General features: G+C 36.6%; 1 protein-coding gene and 1 long non-coding RNA gene across 3 annotated transcripts in view; one reads left to right on the top strand and one right to left on the bottom strand.

The window, feature by feature from the left end:
• Window positions 1-6,265: 6,265 nt before the first annotated feature.
• ARL14EP (ADP ribosylation factor like GTPase 14 effector protein) lies at window positions 6,266-21,666 on the bottom strand. Its single transcript, XM_003830424.6, has 4 exons — window positions 21,474-21,666; window positions 13,338-13,828; window positions 11,713-11,840; window positions 6,266-8,152 (listed from the first exon to the last, which is right to left on the bottom strand). The coding sequence occupies exons 2-4, from the start codon at window positions 13,761-13,763 to the stop codon at window positions 7,924-7,926; spliced, it is 783 nt and encodes a 260-aa protein (XP_003830472.1). The 5' UTR covers window positions 13,764-13,828; window positions 21,474-21,666; the 3' UTR covers window positions 6,266-7,923.
• LOC117974884 (uncharacterized) overlaps window positions 21,666-22,121 on the top strand; it is a 14,345-nt gene continuing 13,889 nt past the window's right edge. Inside the window, exon 1 of one of the 2 annotated variants that reach the window (XR_010113345.1) lies at window positions 21,666-21,937. This is a non-coding gene — a long non-coding RNA (uncharacterized LOC117974884). The remainder of the gene's footprint in view (window positions 21,938-22,121) is intronic. The other variant, XR_008620163.2, reaches the window with a different exon arrangement.

Below are 22,121 nucleotides of genomic sequence, written 5' to 3'. Positions count from 1 at the left end.
AAAGTTTCATTTTCTAAAGTGTCCTACTTTATTTTCACCCAAATTTTGGCTAATAGCCAAGGTTTAGCAAACCAAATTATTTCTCCAAATTTATCCAATTTTAGAACTGTGTATTTTTTCAAGAAAGTCAATGATATCACCATAAAGATGTTTTGAAGCAGGAACCTCAGAAATAGGTGAACCTATGAACGTCTAACCAAATATACTCTATATTTTGTTTTATGTAATTTCAAAACTGAAAAAAAGTTTAAAAATGTCAATACACTAAAATATCAAAAAAGATGAAAGCATTTAAATATCCCTGTATCACACATAATTAAGAATATCCAGCTTTATAAAATATACTGTCAGGTATCAGAAAGTCGTTATGCATTTGATTTTTTTTTGGCATCATTATTTCTGGAAATGACATATAGAAAATGTTGAGGTGTGTGCTGAGTTCCCTTTTGTTTGGCAGGAACCAGTTTCACCTTCCCCTCTTTCACACCACAGAACTGAGAGTCCTGTAAGGGTAAAAGGGAAGAAGAACAGGAGCTGTTGATGCTTAAACTTCATTTTGCTAGCAGTGTTATAAACCACAAATTTAAGTCAATGATATGCCTTTAACTGCCTGACAAGTTATTTAATTCAGATACAGCTATTAAAAATTTCTATTCATTTGACCTAGGATTGAGTTCTAGCTATGAAACATAGGATGACAGAGAAAATTATCCAAGTATTCTCTGTTTAGCTTATAAACAACAGAAATTTAATTCTTACAGTTCTGGAGGGTGAGAAGTCCAAGTTCCAATTTTCAAACACGCTAAGCACTTTAAAAGCAAGTAACACCAATACAAATACCCTAAATTGGTAACTTAATTACAAGTGCCTTATTGTTATTACAGAATGTCAGACCCTCGTGGTAAATTACCATAGGCCATGCTACATTTGTCTAAAGGAGGTTAAGGTCCATGAGAATGGTATGAGAAGATTTTGCAGGGCAGGATTGAAGATGTGGGGGTAAGTCACAGCTGTTTGCTCTCCTTAAAAGATATAAAAGTTCCTGGCCAGGTGCAGTGGCTCACGCCTATAATCCCAGCACTTTGGGAGGCTGAGGTGGGCGGATCACAAGGTCAGGAGATCGAGATCATCCTGGTTAACACGGTGAAACCCTGTCTCTACTAAAAATACAAAAATTAGCCGGGCATGGTGGCGGGCGCCTGTAGTCCCAGCTACTTGGGAGGCTGAGGCAGGAGAATGGTGTGAACCTGGGAGGCAGAGCTTGCAGTGAGCCAAGATCACACCGCTGCACTCCAGCCTGGGCAAAAGAGCGAGACCCCGTCTCAAAAAAAAAAAAAAAAAAAAAGAAGATAAAAGTTCCCAAGGGCATGAGTTTCAAACAGGCCATTCTACCCTTGATCTTTTATCCTCAAATGAGTAGAGCTAACTTTCCATCTAGTCATTACCTTGTATTCACTTAATGGTCAATCGTGCAAAAAGAGAAAATTATTGACTCACATAACTGAAAAGTCCAGGTTTGACTTCAGACATAACTGGATCGAGATACCCAAATTCTATCTATCTTGGTCTCTGGCTTCCACTTTCACCTATGTTGTTTACATTCTAAGGCAGATTCTCACTTAGTGCCAAGATTAGCCACCAGTAGGCCTGGTCTTAAACCTGTAAACTTAGCAACCCTCATTGAAAAAAAGCATCACTTCTTCTCTAGTCTCAGTAAGCCTGAAGTTGATTGGCTCTGATTGACCTGGCTAGTCATACATCCACCCTTCTAACATTCATTAAGGCTAGTGAGATGCTACATTCTCAAAGGCCAGGACTTGTGATAAACCCACCCTACAACCACAAAGTAAGGCCAACTGTATCTGAACCACATGGGCTGACTACAAGGGTGGTTTCTCAAAGGCCAACTGCAGAGTGCTAATTCCAGAAGGGGAAGTGATACTGGGCATGCAAAACACTACCAGACTTTAACTGACATGGAAACAAAAATAAAAACAAAAACCCAAAGCAGATTCAAGAATTTTCCAAGCAGTGACCAAATGGACTTGATAATATGAACAAGAGAAAGGAGTAAAAAATGACTGACTATATATTTTATTGACTCATCTAAGGCCAGATACAGCAAACAATCTAATAGTTTACAATTTATTTGATTTTTAGAGCCAGGACCTGAGAACCAAGTTGAAATAGAAACAAATTAGGTTACTGTATTAGTCAGGGTTTTCCAGAGAAAGGGAACCAACTGGATGTGTCTGCCTGCCTGCCTGTCAATTGATATATTGATCTATCCATCCATCCACCCATCCATCCATCCACCCATCCATCCATCCATCCATCCATCCACCCACCCATCAAGAGGTGTAAGGAGCCTCTCAACATGGGTTGTCGGTATGTCACACAGTGTGAGGCTTTGTTTGCCAAGAATTTGTAGTTGAGCACTGACCCTAAAATCTATGTGTAGTTCTTTAAAAGACACAAGGAAAAAAATAAGCATGTTTTTTCAATTACAGCTTTTGGGGATGAGTTGGAAACTTTTACTGAAAAAATTAGAAAATGTTTCCTTTTCAACAGTTTCTATAGGAAAGTCTATCGTCCAATTTAGAGAGGTCATGAGCTATTTTGGAATAATAAATTTATTTTCATACACCAAACTGTAGGGCCTGTATTTTATGCAGAAATTTTCTTTGCATAGTCTCATTCACTAAGTCATAAATGGCTAGATGCTTGCTAGCATTTTTTTAAAAACCTCAATATACCACAATTCACTAAGCAATCCCGAATACCTCTCTTAGTGCCAAAATTCAATTTGTATTTTATCCAGAATCTTGTAGTCTCCATTTACATGGTACCAGTACTGTTACTATTGGTTACTTTATGTGACAAAATAACCAATTTAATTTTCAATTACCTTCAAGACCAAATAATAAATTTGGGGTGCCAGAATATAACAAAAAACAATTTAATTTGCATTTTTCAAATTCTTCGGCGTAACTGATTGTTAACAAAGGGAAACTTAGCCAATTTGTTAAGTTTAGCAATGTTTGCAAACATTAGTTTTAATAAGTCTATTTAGTATAAAATGTATCTTAGGCTTCAAAACCTAAGATAGGATAGGTAGATTATGGTAACTTTTTTTTTTTTTTAAGATAAGAGTCTCGCTCTGCATCCAGGATGGAGTGTGGTGGCGCGATCTCAGCTCACCACAACCTCCGCCTCTCGGGTTCAAGCTATTCTTGTGCCTCAGCCTCCCGAGTAGCTGGGACTACAGGCGTGCGCCACCATGCCCAGCTAATTTTTGCATTTTTAGTAGAGATGGGGTTTCACTATGTTGGCCAGGCTGGTCTCGAACTCCTGACCTCATGATCTGCCCGCCTCAGCCTCCCAAAGTGCTGGGATTACAGGTGTGAGCCACCATGCCTGGCCAGCAACTCTTTAAAAAATAAAACGTTTGTTTGCTTGTAATGACATGAAATGCAGTTTCTAATCATTGGATGTTTAACCAAGAAATCATTCCCTTGTAGTTTCGAGGAGGAAAAAACACATTTTAGTTGTGGCATTTCACAGAACTGTAATACTTCCAAATTTAAATACCTTTTGTATTTGAAGGTGTTTTATTGCTATCCCAATAATCTGCTTTATCTAGTAAATTTCCTGTATTTTTCTAAAAGTTAAATTATCTTAATAAGATTAGTAAATCCTCACAACTATACCATTAAAAATACATATTGGGACATATACTTTGCAGAAGTCTATTACCTTTAGAACTAAGTATTCAGTTGTGTTTCATGATTTAAAAAAAAAGATAAGAGCATTACTTCCCAAGTACCTCCACTTTATAAAAATAAGTGAAAAGAGACTCAGAATTGCCTGTGTGTATTTCTGTATCCTCACTCACATTCTTGAAAATTAACACCCAATATGGTTGACTGCTGCTGGGCAAGACCTAAGAATGATAGAGAAACCATTTGATTTTGAAAAACATCCACTTCAGCAGGTTATTATATAATTACATGTTCACAGTTAAATTTATAAGTTAAGAGATTAAAGGAAAGTAGTAATAGCTGAGAGCAGTTTTTTTCATGAAGATACCAGATGTCAGCAAAACTAAGGCAGTGTCCTGAATTTTGCACAAGAATGTTAAGCTATAAGCAGGGCAACCATCATGGAGGTAGAAAACCTCTACCAAAATCCAGTCCAGATAAGACATCAGTTTTCTACATTGTGACTCAATGTGTAATCACCTTTTGGAGGTGGAAGGGGTATATGAGGCCAGTGGGATCTGATTTTTCAGGGCAGTCATAGCTCTTCTCAAGGACTGAGCTGTTCTGGTTTTGTTCTTCTTGAAAACAGCCACCCACAACACTATTTAACAAACCAACCGACACTTTAGCCATACTCAACTGAAAAAGTAAAATGGTTTACAGAATATTTCATACTACCAAGGTACTGCAATACATGTTCAGGAATTCTGACCATTGATATTTGTGAGTACAGGAATGCAGATATTTTTCTGGGAAGTTAGTTCATAGCTTTCATCACCTTCTCACAGGGGTCTTTAACTTCCAAAAAGTTAAGACTATAATAGAACTCACTAAAATTATTTTTTTATTAATAAATCACTGTATATATATATGGATATTTCAAAATTCACTTGCTAAAAATTACTTGCTTGAAATCACGCCAGGGAGGCAGTTTTAGAGTAGACTGTCAGGTTGTATAACAGCCTGTTATATAGAACTAAACATAATACTTTAAAAAGAATCCTATATATGATGTTACAAGGTAAGTAGCTATTTCCATATTTTAAAAAAAAGGAAAAAGATCACGAGATGACATTTTATTCAAATATATACATGCATTTCTACCTTAATATTTGTGACCAACATTGTGTGAGACCAACATTTGTGACCTAACTTCTCTACTAGGATCTACACACAACAGAAATTGTTTATAAAACTTTGCTTTTTAGATTAATTCTAAAATAATTTATAGTCACCTGGAATATTTATGCACAATATAAAGAGGCTCTAGATGATTTCATTATATTCCGTATTTCTGTAATTTTATATTACAAAATAGTAAGTGGGCTCATTATTTAATTTTTCCAAAACATAGCTTTATTACAGCTTACTGTAAATCAGATACACCTTTCTCTGTAAACATTTTGTATGCTCATTAAAAGTTTGCTTCCCTAAATGGGCATGATGAACAAATATTAGCAAAATTGCTCAAGAATATTTTCCTTTGAAAAACGTATTAGTCTTTGAAAAATTACAGGTCTGTTCTAAAAAATGCTGCAATATGGCAATTTTAAAGTCATTCATTCCATCAAAAATATTCCTATTTTAAGTAAAAAACCTGATTTTAATTTGTCCCTACGAAAAGCCTAAGCACTGTCATACTTAGAAAAACTAAAAGATGGTAGAAACAATTAAGATCTTATGATCCTAATGTTCAGATAAAACTGGAGTGTTTATGTCCTCAATAATGAAGTAATTCCTTACTTTAGAGAAAGTAATCTAGCATCTGACTTAAGTGAATAAAGCTGAAATATTCTTTTGCCAGTGTTCAGGTAAATCATACAGATCAAGGAACTGACAAGCTAACTGTATGTACTTCTGGTAACATGTGAGTGAACAGTTAAAATTACTAAAAATATGTAATTCCAAGGCTGAATATGCCATTCCCTCAAAGTAAAACCAGTCATTTTAAAAGCAAAAAAATTAAAAAACAAACAAACCCTCTAATGGTCAATTCAAACTGGCTGCATAAATTGAGTTTTAATGGCTACAAAATCTTTCAAATTGCTAAGAGCACATTTGATTTAACTGAAGGACTGTATTTAGGATGCAAAAAACCCCCCAAAACCTAGATTAGTGGCAATGTCCCATGTGACAAAAAGCTTTTAGACAAAATGACAGCTGTCTTTAAAAAAGTGCAAAGACCAAGGAGGGCAGATCATGAGGTCAGGAGATCAAGACCATCCTGGCTAATATGGTGAAACCCCGTCTCTACTAAAAATACAAAAAAATAAGCTGGGCGTGGTGGCACGCGCCTGCAGTCCCCGCTACTCAGGAGGCTGAAGCAGGAGAATCACTTGAACCCAGGAGATGGAGGTTGCAGCGAGCCGAGATTGAGCCACTGCACTCTAGCCTGGGCAACAAAGTAAGACTGTCTCAAAAAAAAATAAAATAAAAGCAAAGAGATGATACCATTCCCCCATCCTCCAAACAGCATCCAAGCAAATTCCAACATCAAGATGCAATCAATTTCCAAAAAATTTATTTATACTCTGTATTAACCAGTGTTTCTATTTTCCATCATCACTCCCTAAGGAGTCTTTTTATAATCCTAATCAACCACCCCCAAAATTTTAATACCACAGATATGGTATCTGTTTAAGTACTGTGTGTATATTCATGCTTTATACATCAAGTTTTTGTCCCCCAGAACAATTTTGACAAGGACTGCGTGGCACTAACAATGAAAAGTTTATAGTATTAAAACTTTTTTATTTGAATAAGTGGGGAGAAGAGAAATATATTTCAGCACTTAGATATATAAATTATTTCCAAAACAGTTTAATACTCAACTAGTCGGTTCTATCAAAATCAGTTTTCCCTGAAGTAAGCACTGTTCCCAGCTACAGGGGATCCTCATTTCACATGGTACTGTGGGACCATAAAAATGGTCCTGCAATCTTAATAATCAATGGGGAAAATGATGATTGTTCCATGACCTTTAAGGTTCTGCTCAAATATTAAAAACTCTTAAGACCAGTTATAAATGTAGAAAAAATGCAAAAATGTTTAAAAATATTTAGTACACTGTAATTTAAAACATTAGAAATAGAATTAAAGTGTTTTATTTCATTGTAAAAACAAAGTAGTTTGAATAGGGCTTGCCTTTTTTTCTGGCAAGTAACTTACCATACTGAGTAAGCATCTTTTATGTTCACGGCAAACTGCCATACTCCTTCTAAGTTTGGGTCAGCTTTCACCCTTTTATTGCTTGTGCTTTCAATGTTGTGAAATATTTCTATATTCACATTAAATATCTTTTAATGTAAAGTTTTTTTTTTTTAACCATCACTTCCTCTGGGACGTATTTGTCTTTATTGCAACCACTTTGCTTATTTGTGTTGGTAAGTTTGCCTTCACTAAGCTCCTATGAATACACAGCAGCAAGAACAACATTCCCATGGTCAGTGACTTCTTCTACAAATTCATTTATGTTTGATTAAAATTTCACTTCCAGTGTTATCATTTTTCATTGCTTTGCTGCACTTTCATCTTTGTTGACCAGTTCTTTCGAGTGTTCACTTCTATAGAATGTCAAGTAGATGACAAAGAGACAGCATAACTACATGCTCTGCTGTAAGTGAACTGAATTAACAGATGCACAGGGACAAACCACTGGAAGAATTTGAAAGAAATAACATGACTGGTCACAATCATGAAGCATATCTGTTATTTACATAGCGATTTGTAGACTGAAGAGCTAGCAGAGAGGTTTGTACTTCATGTAATTACTCAGTTACAATGTGCTAACTAAAATTTTAACCTAGATTTTAACAACAACAAGTTTCCTTACCAGTTTTCTTTCCTTCCTGGTAAGGAAACTGGTATTTAAACTAAATCTAGGTCACTGAAATTTGTGCCCATGGGAAACATGCAAATAGAGGACTGCCTACACCCTACTTGTTTATATTGATCCAGACAGGCTTAACGCTGACTACTGAAAAATAGCCTATCTGAATTTCTATCAAATAGTGCATCTTAAAGCACCCAAGATGAAAAATTAGGGCACACTGAGATGGTTTTAAAATCTTTGTCATATGATAATCAAGCTTAAAATGTATCTTAGAGTAACAGATTTTTAGAAATAAAGACCTTTAAAGGCTCCATAGTTTGGTACCGCAGATTATCCAGCATGTTTATTATGAATTATTTCTCCTCCTTCAATTTCAATTTGCTCATACAGCCACTTGCGGTCACAGCGGCATTCAGCTCCACACTTGGTAGAACCACAGGCAGGACAAGCATAGAAACATCCTAAGCAGTCTTCATCCAGGCAGTCACAGAGGTCCATCCCACTAAAAATTAGGAGACCCTGGCTATCATAGACCTTACTCTTTGCTGGTATCACTTGTCTGTAAAATAAAACACAATGAATTATACCTCATAAATATGTTATTTTTGATTTAATTGAAAATACAGTAAAAAAAAAAAAGGAGATAAAATATTTTTAGATGAGGTCATGCCAAAATGATCTATAATTTATCAGGCTCAAGGCTTATTCTATCGTCAGCAGTAAATGAACTCCATGTGAGAAGAGGAGACCTAACTCTATAGAGTGTTGAGACAAATCTAAAAATTCTGAATACGCTTCTTGAAGTGCATAATTTTCCCTTTACTTTAAACAAACAAAAAAGAATGACAGGTTAATAGTGGTTCACTTTATTAGCTACCAACCTCTTCACTGTTTTATCAACACAGTTTTATTTTTATTATAGTATACCGCCTCTATAGATTTTTATACTACAATTAATGTTTCTTGTTCTTTAATGGACTCTAGTAAATTTGGCCTAAAAATATTTAAATGACTCAATGGTAAATTTTAACAGATGGAATAGATGGCATATATAGAAATGTTGACTGAACTTAGAAAAAAAATTCTGAATGATTATATTAACATTTGTTTTAGAGTCATATTCTAAACAATTTAGTTCTCCCATTCATTCTGTTGACTATACAGAACTGCATTTCTATTTCAGACATGTAAAAAATAAAAACCTTGCATTCTCATAAAATGTAATTACCTTTTAGCTGCTACCCATAGAACGGAGATATATGAATTACAGGCACATTTCGGAGGTATTGTGGGTTTGGTTCCAGACCACCCCCAATAAAGTGAGTCACACACAGACACACACATATATATATATATATTTGCTTTTCCAGTGCATATAAAAGTTAAGCTTACACTATAGCCTATTAAGTGTGCAACAGCCTTATGTCTAAGAAAAAAATGTATGTACCTTAATTTAAAAATGCTCTATTGCTAAAAAATGCTAACAATCATCTGAAACTTCAATGAGTTGTAGTTTTTTTGCTGGTGGAGGATCTTGCCCCAGTGAGGACAGCTGACTGATCAGGGAGGTCGTTGCTGAAGGCTAGGGTAGCTGTGGCAATTTCTTAAAGACTACAGTGAAGTTTGCTGCATCAGTGGACTCTTCTTACAAAAGATTTCTCTGTAGCATGTGATGGTGTTTGATAGCATTTTACCTACAGTAGAATGTTCAAAATTGGAGTCATCCTCTCAAATTCTGCCTCTGCTTTATCTACTAAGTTTATATAATCTAAGTCCTTTGTCATTTCAGTAATGTTAACAGCATCCTCACCAGTAGATTCCACCTTAATAAATCACATTCTTTGCTCATCTCTAAGAAGAAACTCCTTATCCATTCAAGTTTTATCACAAGATTGCAATAACTCAGTCACATCTCCAGGCTCTGCTTGTAATTCTAGTTCTCTTGCTATTTCCACCACGTCTGCAACTACTTCCTCCACTGAAGTCCTGAACCCCTCAAAGTCATCCATGAGGACTCGAATCTTCTTCCAAACTCTTGGAATGGTGAATCCTTTCCAGAAGGTGTTCAATTTACTTTGCCCAAATCCATCAGAGGAATCACTCACTGTCTATGGCAGCTCTGGCCTCACAAAACATATTTCTTAAATAACAGACTTGAAAGTCAAAGTACTACTTGATCCATGGGCTACAGAATGAATGTTGTGTTAGGAGGCATGAAACATTTATCTCCTGGGACATCTCTATCAGAGCTCCTGAGTGATCAGGTACATTGTCAATGAGTAGCAATATTTTGAAAGGAATCCTTTTATCTAGGCAGGAGGTCTCTCAAGTGGGCTTAAAATATTCAATGAACAATGCTGTAAACAGATATGCTGCCATTCAGGCTTTGTCCCATTTATACAGGACAGGTAGAGTACATTTAGCATCATTAGGACCCTAGGATTTCGAAGAGGTAAATAATTGGCTTCAACTTAAAAGTCACCAGCTGCATTAGTCCCTACCAAGAGAAACGGCCTGTCCTTTGAAGATTTGAAGCCAGGTATAGACTTCCCCTCTCTAGCTATGAAAGATGGCATCTTCTTCCATTAGAAGGCTGTTTGTTGGCCGGGCGTGGTGGCTCACACCTGTAATCCCAGCACTTTGGGAGGCCAAGGTGGGCAGATCACGAGGGCAGGAGATCGAGACCATCCTGGCTAACACGGTGAAACTCGTCTCTACTAAAAATACAAAAAATTAGCTGGCTGTGGTGGCACGTGCCTGTCGTCCCAGCTACCCAAGAGGCTGAGGCAGAAGAATCGCTTGAACGCAGCAGGTGGCGGGTGTAGTGAGCTGAGTTTGCACCACTGCACTCCAGGCTGGGTGACAGAGCAAGACTCCGTCTCAAAAAAAAAAAAAAAAAAAAAAAGAAGGCTGTCTACATTGAAAATCTGTTGGGTAGTGTAGCTACCTTCATTAATAACTTGCTGCTTCACCTTGCACTTTTATGTTATGGAGATGGCTTCTTTCCTTACCCTCATAAACCAACCTCTGCTAGCTTCAAACTTTTCTTCTGAAGCTTCCTCACTTCTCTCAGCCTTCAGAGAATTGAAGAGGGTTAGAACCTTGCTTTGGATTAGGCTTTTGCTTAAGGGAATGTGTTGTAGCTGGTTTGATCTTGTATCCAGACCATTTAAAGTTTCTCCATATTAGCAATAAGGCTGTTTTGCTTTCTTATCATTTGTGTTCAATGGAATGGTACTTTTAATGTCCTTCCTGAACTTTTTCTTCGCATTCACAACTTGGCTGTTTAGCACAAGAGGCCCAGCTTTTGGCCTGTCTCAGCTTTTGACATGCCTTACTCCCAAGCTTAATCATTTCTAGCTTTTTTTGTAAAATGAGCGACTTGACTCTTCCTTTCACTTGAACACTTAGAGACCATTGCAGGGTTATTAGTTGGACCAATTTCAATATATTTGTTTCTCAGGGAATAGGGACACCTGAGGAGAGGGAGAGAGTCTAGAGAACAGCCAGTAGGTGGAGCAGTAAGAACACCCACAGCATTTATCGACTAAGTTCACCACCTTGCATTGATGTGGTTCCTAGTGACTCAAAATAATTATAATAGTAACATCAAAGATCATCATAACAGATATAGTAATGAAAAAGTTGGAAATATTGCAATAATTACCAAAATGCGACAGAGATAGGGAGTACAAGCTGTTAGAAAAATGACACCAATAGACTTGCTTACCACAGAGTTGCCACAAATTTTCAATTTGTAAAAATAAATAGCACCTTGTAAAGAATAAAGTGAAGCACCAATAAAACGAGGTATGTCTGTATATATATAATAACAATGCTTTTCAAATAAGTGAATTACTTTAATTGTAATTATTTTAACTCTTATGCCAAAATTATTTCTTCAGTTCATTGCTACCTTCTTAGAAACAAATTTTTGTAGTTGAAAGGGATACCTTAATTTTATATGAATAAAAACAAAGGCCTTCATAGGTTTTTACTAATTCTACATTATCCAATTTAAAATATGAACCCAGAAAATTCAAAATTTAAGAGAAAAATAGGGGAACAATGCAGATGTGAAGCAGCAAGTTAACATGTCTTCAGTAACACTTAGCCTACCTGTCTGAACCAGCGCTTGCATTTTTTGTAAGCCTTCTTTTTTCTCTTTTACCAGTTTCTGGAGCAAATTCAGTTTGCCTTCCTGGATTCGTAAATTGTAATGACCTCAAAGCTTTAGCAGTTCTTCCCTGAAGAAAGGTAAACAAATTATCAACTCAAATCTTGACATCAGACAACAGATTAACATTTTATTTAATGTTAAACCAGACGATTCCCTAACATGGAAGACAGTCTGGAACACACAAAAAAGAAAAGAAGGTTTTAGAGCCTAAGTGCAAGAAAATTTACATGGCCCTAGACCATATTCAAAGCATATTGGTTAATGTATTAGTAACATTTCCATTATTTTATTTTAGTCTCTGGTATATTAGGAGCAGAGGAGGAAGGCATTGTGAAAACTGCAATGGCTGCTGCCAACACAGGTGAGAAGGCACAAAAACTGCTATATAATCCAGTGGCACATAACTGATTTCCTAACAATCCTGGGTCCTTATTATTGTATTTTATATATTTTTAAGAGCAGAGAATATGATTTCAAGTTCTAGAATAGTATTATAATCTTTTTGAAAAGTTTTGGTGAAACAAAATTTCGGTGTTTAAGGGTTTATGTTTGTTATTTGGGGAGGAAAGAGCTGCAGCTGATATATTCTACAAGAACATTGGATAGATAAGGTGAAGACATCTACAATGACACTATCAGCAAGTATCTAGTATGAACTGCAGATAAACTGGGCCCTCAAGATGTTCCTCTGAGAAGACAACAACAGGAAAATAGTATAATTTCAAATTTCAACTATCTTTTAACTTGGTTTAATAAAAAGGAGAAAACTGAGAAAAATATTCCAGCAGTAAGAATTATGAAATAATTACAAGTAAAAATTCTGAGATGTGCTTCTTTGATATACTTGTGCTACACGAAAGATAGCTTTATGAAAACTTAAGTTGTTCTGATATGGTTATATATGCATGTAGGCATGTCAATAGGAATAGAGGTAAAATATTTAATACTTTACAATGTAAAAATGTATTATTATTATTATTTTTTAACCTCAAGGAGTCCTAAAATTAGCCTTGACCATATCAAGTAGGAATTCAGAACTAGAAGCAAAGAAAATTCACAAGCATTTAAAAAACTCAAGAACGAGACAGTGTCAAAGGAGAAAAAAAGAGTGAAATAAAAAACAATTACTCTAAGTCACCTCTCTAATGTTCCTTTTAAAGCAGTGATTTCCAAGTCCTTCATATAAAGGCGAATTCATCCTGCTGCAAAGACCCTTGGTGGTTGCCATGTCCCATGTAGTTACTTTGGTATCAGAAAAGAAACTAAATCCTGGCTTGGCCAGAATATTCTAAAACCCACTCCTAAAGTCTTCGTACTAAAAGCTGTAGCTTGGAGTCTTAGGCATATTTTATTATTACTTTCCCAAGCCTACTTTCTTTATCCCCCAATCTTGACCTTCAGTATATGTGAATAATATTTAGAAACATCATCCACTTTCACCCCTCCTTTTAATTCACTGTATGCTAACAAATTTAGTAATAATGTAAATATGATTTTCTTATAGTTAAGCAAAATCCTACATGGTAGAATTCACAAAGTAGAAAAAAATGACTATTACACATACATCTGACTCAGGTTTCCTTTTCTGGCGGTCTTCAGTATCAACATCCACACTTCCATTGATTATCTGTGTGCATTTTGGACAAAGCTTCCAACCAGGTACAAGCTGTCTTCCAAATTTAGCACTCAGAAAAGTGGCATCATCTAAGTCAATTACATGCAAATTTTTTTTGGCTAATTTCTTGTGTATGTTAAATGGGTCACAACATGACTTCTGTAAATCCTCAAATCTGTCAATGTAAATTTTTACATGATGAAAGCAAATTGTATTGTTCCCAGAAAGTGTCATTCCAGTTCTAAGTTGAAGTAAAAGCATATCATTTGATGACAATTCTTGCAAAGTCTTAAAACCTGTGTGACGAGTATAGTAGGTTTTATGGCACTCATTTGTAGTACGAAGCTGGACTCCAACTGAACATGGATCCATCATTCTTGATTCTAGCAAATTTTCCCTGTTTTATTTTGTCTGGAGGTTTAGGTCATGGGCTGATCACCCTAGAGAAAATATTAAAGAGAATCAAATTTGTGCTGCAAGTTTATCTAGGAAACTGAAAAAGCATTTGATAAAATTCAACACCTATCTAAAAGAAAATAAGGAATAAAAAAGGTATTTATCGAAGTCTTATAATAGACATTTAATAATCAAACAGAAGCGTTCCCTGTAAAGTCAGAACTTCACGAAAACACCTGCAATTACAGATTATATTTAAGACCACATAAGAATTAAAAAGGAGGAAATAAGAAATATTATCCTAAGATACATGAGAAATACAAGAGGTTTAACAAACTATTAGAACTAATAAGAGAATTCACCAGGGATGCTAGAAACCAAAAAACACTGTATCTTACAAAATATGTGAATCTTACAAAAGACATACAACAAGAACTTCATGGAGAAAATTATCAAACTGAAAGACAAAAACGGTACCCTAAATAAATGCAGCTATATATCATGGAGTGGCTCATTATAAAAAATATGTCAATTATCTGGGAATACATCTGTAAATTCAGTTCTGTTACAATCAAAGTTCCATCAGATATTCTACTGCCACCCCCTTGGAATTTAGCAAGCTGGTCTATATGAAAGAGCAAAGGTCTAAGAAAGCCAAGGTAATCCTGAAGGAAAATACAGTAACATATTGATTTACTATAAACCTATTCTAATTAAAACTATGGTATTGGTATAGTATAAACAAACAGATCCATGAGTAGATGAGGGCTCGGTATATGACATGTGGTACTATTAATCGATGGGTATCACACACTAATGAAGAAGGGACTTTAACCATATGGAAAAACAATTAGATCTCTTCTGCACAAACAAAAATCAATAACAAGTGGATTAAAGATTTAAACATGAAAAGAAAAACTAAACATGTTTATGAGAAAATAAAGAAGGTTTTCTGACATGGAAGTATGGAAGAATTTTTCAAACAAGCAAGCAGGTACCAAAAAAATAAATAAAAAGATGGATATATTTGATTATATGTAAAATTTACACATTTCTGTATAACTAAAGGAGGAAAAAAAAGACACTTGAAAGGTGTTAGGATTATTATCGTAAATATTCGAGTAACTCCTCACTTCTAAAAATCAATTAGAAAATGACAGAGTCCACTGGAAAACTAAACAAATATAGTTAGGCAATTCACAGAGAAAGAGAACAAAAGCCAATACATGCATACAAACTGTTTCCCCCATAGTTCCTAGGAAAATGCAAATTAAATATCATTTCTTAAACATTTGCTTGAAATCAATTTAAAAATCTGATATCTGGTTAAGATGTGTCCAACTCTCACATGCTCCTTATAATAACTTTGGTAGGAATGTAAATTGCTGCAACTGCTTTAGAACGTTTTCTGCAATTTCTTGTAAAACTGAGGAAGCATACACCTTGGGACTCAGCTCTTTTCAGTTCTGGGTGTCAGCTGGAGAAAAATATCTCCAATAAGAGCACAAGTTATATACGAAAACTTTCAGCATTCACTGCCTTTGGCAGTGAAAGATGACAAATAACCTAATTGTAAAGGATGTGAAATCGTTACTCATACAACGGACTCCCACATAACAGTTAAAATGAATAAACTACATGAATTACGTGAATCAACATGAATAAATCTCAAAGACAATCTTAAGTGAAAAAAGTTGTAAAGGTTATATAGTATCATCATTAAAGGTAAAATTTAAAAAAATAAGATAGTATATAAGATTTACAGATGAAACATGAATATATACTAAAATATACATAAGAGTAACATATATCACATTTGTGGATACTTCTGAGGGGAAAAAACATTATTTTCCCCAAAAAGATTTACAGAAAATAAGGTTTGGTGACATGTACATAAGTGCTTCACTACTGTCCATACTTTCTATTTGAAATTTTTCATAAATAATAATTTTCAAAGCAAATTTAAAAAAAAGTTGAATTCTCAAGAAAATATGCAACCAATGCAACTCATTAGGAAAAAATCTGCTATTGAGAAAAAATGTGAACCACTGAAATCTGAGTGGTAGTGAGGGACTGTGAAGTCTAGGATTCAGCAATTTTACAAGTGTTTTTAAGCTTTGCAAAATTAAAAAAAAAAAAACTGGAGAGAAATCTTAAACACATTTTGATATGGTTTCTGCAGAGAAAAACAATAATCAGCAAAATCATATAAAAAGAAGACCCTGGCCTCAGGTAACAAAAAATGGCGAATAAATGTCTGTGTTTTAGGTCAAAATACTATATTTAGAAAGTTAAAAAATAAAATACACTTTAAAGTGTTAAAATATGTTACTGAACATTTTAACTGAAAAAAGTTTTAAAGCTGGTAAAAACAGAGTATATTTATATTCATTTATTGTGTTTTAGTCAGTTTTAAAAATGAACTAATACAGGTCCCAATCGAATCAGATAAAATGGCTTCTATCACAGTAATAATTAGAAAAGTTTCTTCTAGCTAGGCATTGTGGCTCCTGCCTGTAATCCCAGCACTTTGGGAGGCCAATGTGGGTTGATCACTTGATGCCAGGAGTTCTAGACTAGACTGGGTAACATAGTGAAATCCCGTGTCTACTAAAAATACAAAAATATTAGACAGGTGTGGTAGTGCAGCTATATGGGAGGTTGAGGCATGAGAATCGCTTGAACCCAGGAGGCGGAAGTTGCGGTGAGCTGAGATCGTGTCACTGGACTCCAGCCCGGGCGACAAAGCGAGACTCTCATCTCAAAAAATAAAAAAAAAAAATAAATTTTTTTTTTCTTCAAACAGATAACTGGATTAAGATAAATTAAGGAGGAGAAAAAGGAAATCAGAGGTAAAGTTACAAGGCAACGAACTATGTGGCAATGTATATTAGCAAATAAGGGACACAATCTGGCTTTGACCTTTCTTATTTTTTATATATATTTTTTGAGACGGAGTCTCGCTCTGTCACCCAGGCTAGAGTGCAGTGGCGAGATCTCGGCTCACTGCAAGCACCACCTACCAGGTTAACGCCATTCTCCTGCCTCAGCCTCCAGAGTAGCTGGGACTACAGGTGCCCGCCACCACGCCTGGCTAAATTTTGCTTTTTTTTTTTTTTTTTTTGTATTTTTAGTAGAGATGGCATTTCACCATGTTAGCCAGGATGGTCTCGATCTCCTGACCTCGTGATCCGCCTGCCTCAGCCTCCCAAAGTGCTGGGATTACAGGCATGAGCCACCGTGCCTGGCCTGACCTGACCTTTCTTAATACAAGGGAAACTAGGACAACTATCCCTCATCACTGTACAGAAAATAATGCTTAGTATTTTGTTAATGCCACAGATTCTTTTTATTTGGAGGTAATCATCACCAGTTTTTAGCCACAGATCTATAATGGAACTTTTTTTGCCATAAAGCTATTTCCTAATATTCAAAACTTGGGCTACCATGGTCATATTTGATAGGAAAAGCATCTTGGATTTAGGAAACTAATTACTTTAGAAACCTTATCTGTCCATAGTAATAATACATTTTTACCCTTTAGGGTAATTTCATTTACTCTATTAATTTTAATTTTAGGTAAAAAATTCTTTTCCTTAGTTATTGGGGAGTCTCTGTTCCATTAGTTTCCTTTATTCATGGATAAATTACTACAAAATTCAACAGAGTTCATCATGATTAAAGGAAACTAACGGAATAGACTCTGTAACTTGTGCCAGTGAAGTTGAATACCTATTTCTGAAATTCCTGGCCTCAAGTGATCTTCTCACCTCAGCCTTCTGAGTAGGTGGGTCCTGTAATTTGTTTACAGGAAGTTCAGTTTTTCTTAGTAACAGGCAGGACATTGAGCTAGCACCAAAGATCTCTACTTACTGGATGCAGAAAATGGGGTCACCAGACTTGGCAAATAAAAAACGCAGGATGCCCTGTTAGATTTGAATTTCAGACAACGAATTACTTCTTTACAGGATCAGCTCATTTTAAAATTAAAATATCCTATCTGATAGAAGACATTGCCAACTGTGATAAAAACTAAATTTTACACAGATTAAAATTCAGCGGCAAACTAATCCCACTCACTTGAGTAAAACTGCACACACCTGAGTAAAACTGCACACACCTGAGTCAAGGTAGTTTTAAAGTCTTCCATAGGTTAGCTTTCTGATCTACGATTAGGCAGTTTGTTCACATACTGTCAAAGAGTCCAAGTCCAGCTAGCTCAAGGAACACCAAATTTCAGACACTGATCATAAGTGGTCACTGTTTGCATTCTAAAAATTACACCCTCTGGTTGTTCCTCCTCTGTTATATTCCTCAATGTTCTCATTTCCAGCTCTTTCTGACTTCCTCCTATAAGCTAAAGTTCTGCATTTGGGCCTGTTTCCTAGCAACTGTTTTTGCTCATTTTGGTCTGTGTTCTGGCAATGTGGCCTACAGTTTATATTTTGTTTTCTTCAAATGACAGTCCAGCAAGTTCATATTGTTCCTTTCACCTACAGTACAGTGCTATGTTCTTCCATAACGATGATTTATCTGGCCCCTTCCTTAATATAGTTGGAAATGCATTACTGTTTACTCTCCCTGAATCAGCACTGGCATCAGCTGAGACCTCAATAGAAATACAGAATCTCAGTATCAGCTCCAGACCCAATGAGTCAGGATCTGCATTTCAAAAAGATACCCAAGTGATTTGTAAGCACATTACAGTTGCTATGTACTGCTTCAGATAATTCAATTAAAAAATTTAAATTTAAAATGTTTTGATATCTTCAGATATGTATTTGCCTTACAGGAAGTCTAACTCTAGGGAAGATTATTGAGGGAGAGGAGATTTAAATTCGATACACTAAGGACAGAGAAAAACATCTGCTTCAATAGAAAACTGCACTGTTGAGAGCACAGCCTTTCAGGTTTTCACATTCTGATTACATGGGAAGTCTGATTCTTTCAGCATCTTGGAGCTATTTTACAACTGTCAACTGTAGATAACCAACAGCAATGCAAAATAATTGTCTGTATTCTTGTAAATTCTATCTGGTGATGGTTCAATGGACTTCCGTCTGACTGTGGAAGCAGCCAATTTTGCCCTCACTTGCACATTTATTTCAATATTCCTGCTCTATAAACATGTCTACTTTTAATTGTCATTTAAACTGGTTGTAGCATCTTACCAGTTCCTATTTTAATAATCTTTTAACGCAAGAAAAGATTAATTTGCTCCAAACACTTTGGTCAATATAAAACCTAGTACTCTTCATGGAAGAAAAAAATCCAGCTTCTTATAGGATAACAAGCAAACCAATAACAAAAACCCCAGTTTTAGAAAGATTCACCATGGTATAAATAAAATCCAGGTTTTCAATACTTTTCAATGTCAAATAATAAAAACACTTTTTGGCAAGTTGAATTTTGCTTGAGCCCTGTGCTGGCTCCTTATTAGCTATAATTTAAAAAATCCTCCCACCCTTGAGTTAGGTAAGACTCAAGGATCCCCCCTTGTTTACCTATGACCAAGCAAAAGAAAGACCCTCCAAATTCTCATTTTTTGCTTCAATTATGAATTTATGAATAATTTGCTGATCTGCTTGGCCCTACAGAACAAGTGGAACAAAATACTTGTTAATCAAACTTTAGTTTCTCTCCTTCCCCCAGGTTCCTGAGCTTTGGCCAACTCTCAGCCAGAGCCAGGGAATAACATTCTCAGATCTACTATTAGATCAAGCCACCCTTATATCCTACTTCCTCACACCAAAACTTTCTAGCACAGTTCACTCCTTGGAGATTCTTGCAGATCTTTTGGTTCTACCCATTGCAAAAGTCCCTTTTCTCCTTTTGTAATAACCCTTTTGAATAAAGTCTCTCCTAAGTCCAGATTTCTTATTTGACATTGTCTTTTAAAAATTCTGCATAGGAGAAAATTAAGACTTTCTGCTGCCTTAGGATTGACATCACTTTACTTTAGTGCCTAAATACAGCATGTTTTGTATTCTAAGATTAACATTTAATATTTTTGTAGCACTACCTAAGAATCAAAAGAGAACGAAATAAATGTAGAATACTTTGATTAGACCTCTCCTACTACCTTAGGCAGTAAACAAAAGTATTTGCTCCTCATACAATTTGAACGCTGCCAGCTCAGGGAATTATCCAGCTTTACTTTAAAACATCAGTAGTTTTAAAGAGTTCTTAAGCATTTTCTCTTGCTGCCCATTACCAAACGGTAAGGAAGGTAGATTAGGTTGAGGAAGCTGAGGAAACTCACACGTGGCCATGATGCTTGCAAGGTCTAGGACATTATCACAGGAGTTTCGGGGTGTTAATGCAGAACACCCCCACCACCACTAACAAAACAGCAAAACAGCCACTAACAAAACAACAGCAGAGGGAATTGAGGATTAATTAGGGAACTCACTTTTTCTTCCTAAATTTGTAGGGGAGATGCAGAAATACCCGTTCCAATATGTTAATTTCCCTTAACATAGTTTTTTAGTTTGTTACCAGTCTCCTTATTAGTGGGAAAAGTAACATTTAGAGGAAATTTAACAAAACAAAAAATTTACTTCGTTTTTAGGTCAACTGATGTCTCTTTTATGAAAAACATAAAAAAAAGTTTTCATGAAAAAAATTAAAGGCTTTTCTTGGCATAGGGTCTTACAACTTACACAGCGTCTTCCCAGATTATCTCTTATTTAATAAAAATATAATTTAATCTACCCCTACTCCCCAAATCAGGAGCTTTAGTTATGGGTACATACGCCTACAAAAGTCACGCATCCTGCAACTGTGAACTTTTTGTGCCTGTCATCTTCAAATACTGATTACCTATAACATGACAATTGGCATTAATCAAAGGGCCCAAAGGCAAAGAGGAGAGTCTCAATCCTCAGGAAGATCTAGGCACAATAAGAAAGGTAAAGGCAATTTAAAACAAAAATATAGTCCATAACACCATTGAAAAGATTTGGTTCAAGTGTGGTAGTCAGGACATGCCAGGTACAGTGCTTAGGGCAAACATCATTTCAGGAACCTTCATAGCCACCCTGAGGAAAGTACTATCATTCTCATTTACAGATGAAGAAACTCAAGCCTAGAGCTGTTGTTATCATGCCTAACAGAGTGCCCCCAAACCCTGCAATGATTCCCAACCCAACCCTGTAAGAGGCCACATACATTTCTTCCTTAGTTCACGGCTATTTACAAATGACTAAAACCACCAGATCCGTCCAGTGGGCACCTACTAAGTTCATGGTACCGGGATGGAAAAATAAACATTAGCCTTTGGCCTCAAACGGCCAGGGTTGAAAGGATTCTGATTTGAAAAATTAAAAACAAAAATAGCAGAGATAAAGGCTGTCTACGGAGTTCAAGGCCACAATAACCCTAAGTAGTTCACGTCAAAATCGTAGCTTTGAAGGTCCTGGGCCTACAGGACAGTCGACGACCCTCAGAGAGGTCAGAGGCGGCAGAACCTGTGCTGGGCTTTGACACAAGGCGTTGCGTCGCAGATGAACTACGTGGGGGTAGGGGTGAGAGGCCCCGGCCAGCAGCTGGAAATCCCCCTCACGTGTGCGGGCCTCCTCTTCCACCTCTCCCCGGGTTCCCCCGTGACGCCGCCGGGCTCCCTCGCCACCCAGGGGCCCGTCTCCACTCTCCCACTCCTCTCCAGGGCCTCCCCCGCTCCCCTTCCACCTTAGCTTGAGCTCTTCTCCGCCCGGCTTCGGGCAAGATGCGAGTCCACACAGGCCACACTCGACCGACCGCTTCCCAGCCAGTCCCCGCGCTACCACTGAGAGGACGGCAAGCGCAGGCTAGAGGAGCTCAACGCCACCACAAAGAGACGTCCGGGAGAAGCCTAGAGCGGACACGAGGCTGGCGGCCTCCGGGGACGGAAGGGGCGGGGCGGCGTGAAGTGGCAAATGATTCAAGGCGAGGCAAGAGGTGCTTCAGATGCTGCCTTTTGCAGTCCTCCGAGAGGTTAGGGATGTGGGAGGTCCCTGGGGGCCATCTCTTACAAGACACAGTTTCCACTAAATTGGATCGTATTTGTACATCTCTACACCTGTGCGTGATAGTAAACTTTTGCACCCAAATACCCCGACCCCTGAAGGAGAGTGTGAGTTAAAAGGATCTGAAGAACGGACCCTTTGTTTAAGGTCTCACATTCTATTTCTTTAATTCAAGCGAAATATATTCCAAAATGCATCTTTTATTGTAAGCTATAAAAATAGCTATTACTTCGAGTAAAATGTAGGCTCCAGGAAGATGCTTGTAAATTTTCTCAGAACAGAAATGGTATTTTTATTGTATCCTTATTGTCTGTCACAGTATAGGTGCTCA

This window comes from Pan paniscus, chromosome 9 (genome assembly GCF_029289425.2).
Source record: "Pan paniscus chromosome 9, NHGRI_mPanPan1-v2.0_pri, whole genome shotgun sequence".
In the NCBI taxonomy this organism is placed as follows: domain Eukaryota; kingdom Metazoa; phylum Chordata; class Mammalia; order Primates; family Hominidae; genus Pan; species Pan paniscus.
The sequence above is the reverse complement of the archived record's forward strand: the minus strand, read 5'-3'. Positions and strand labels throughout refer to the sequence as shown.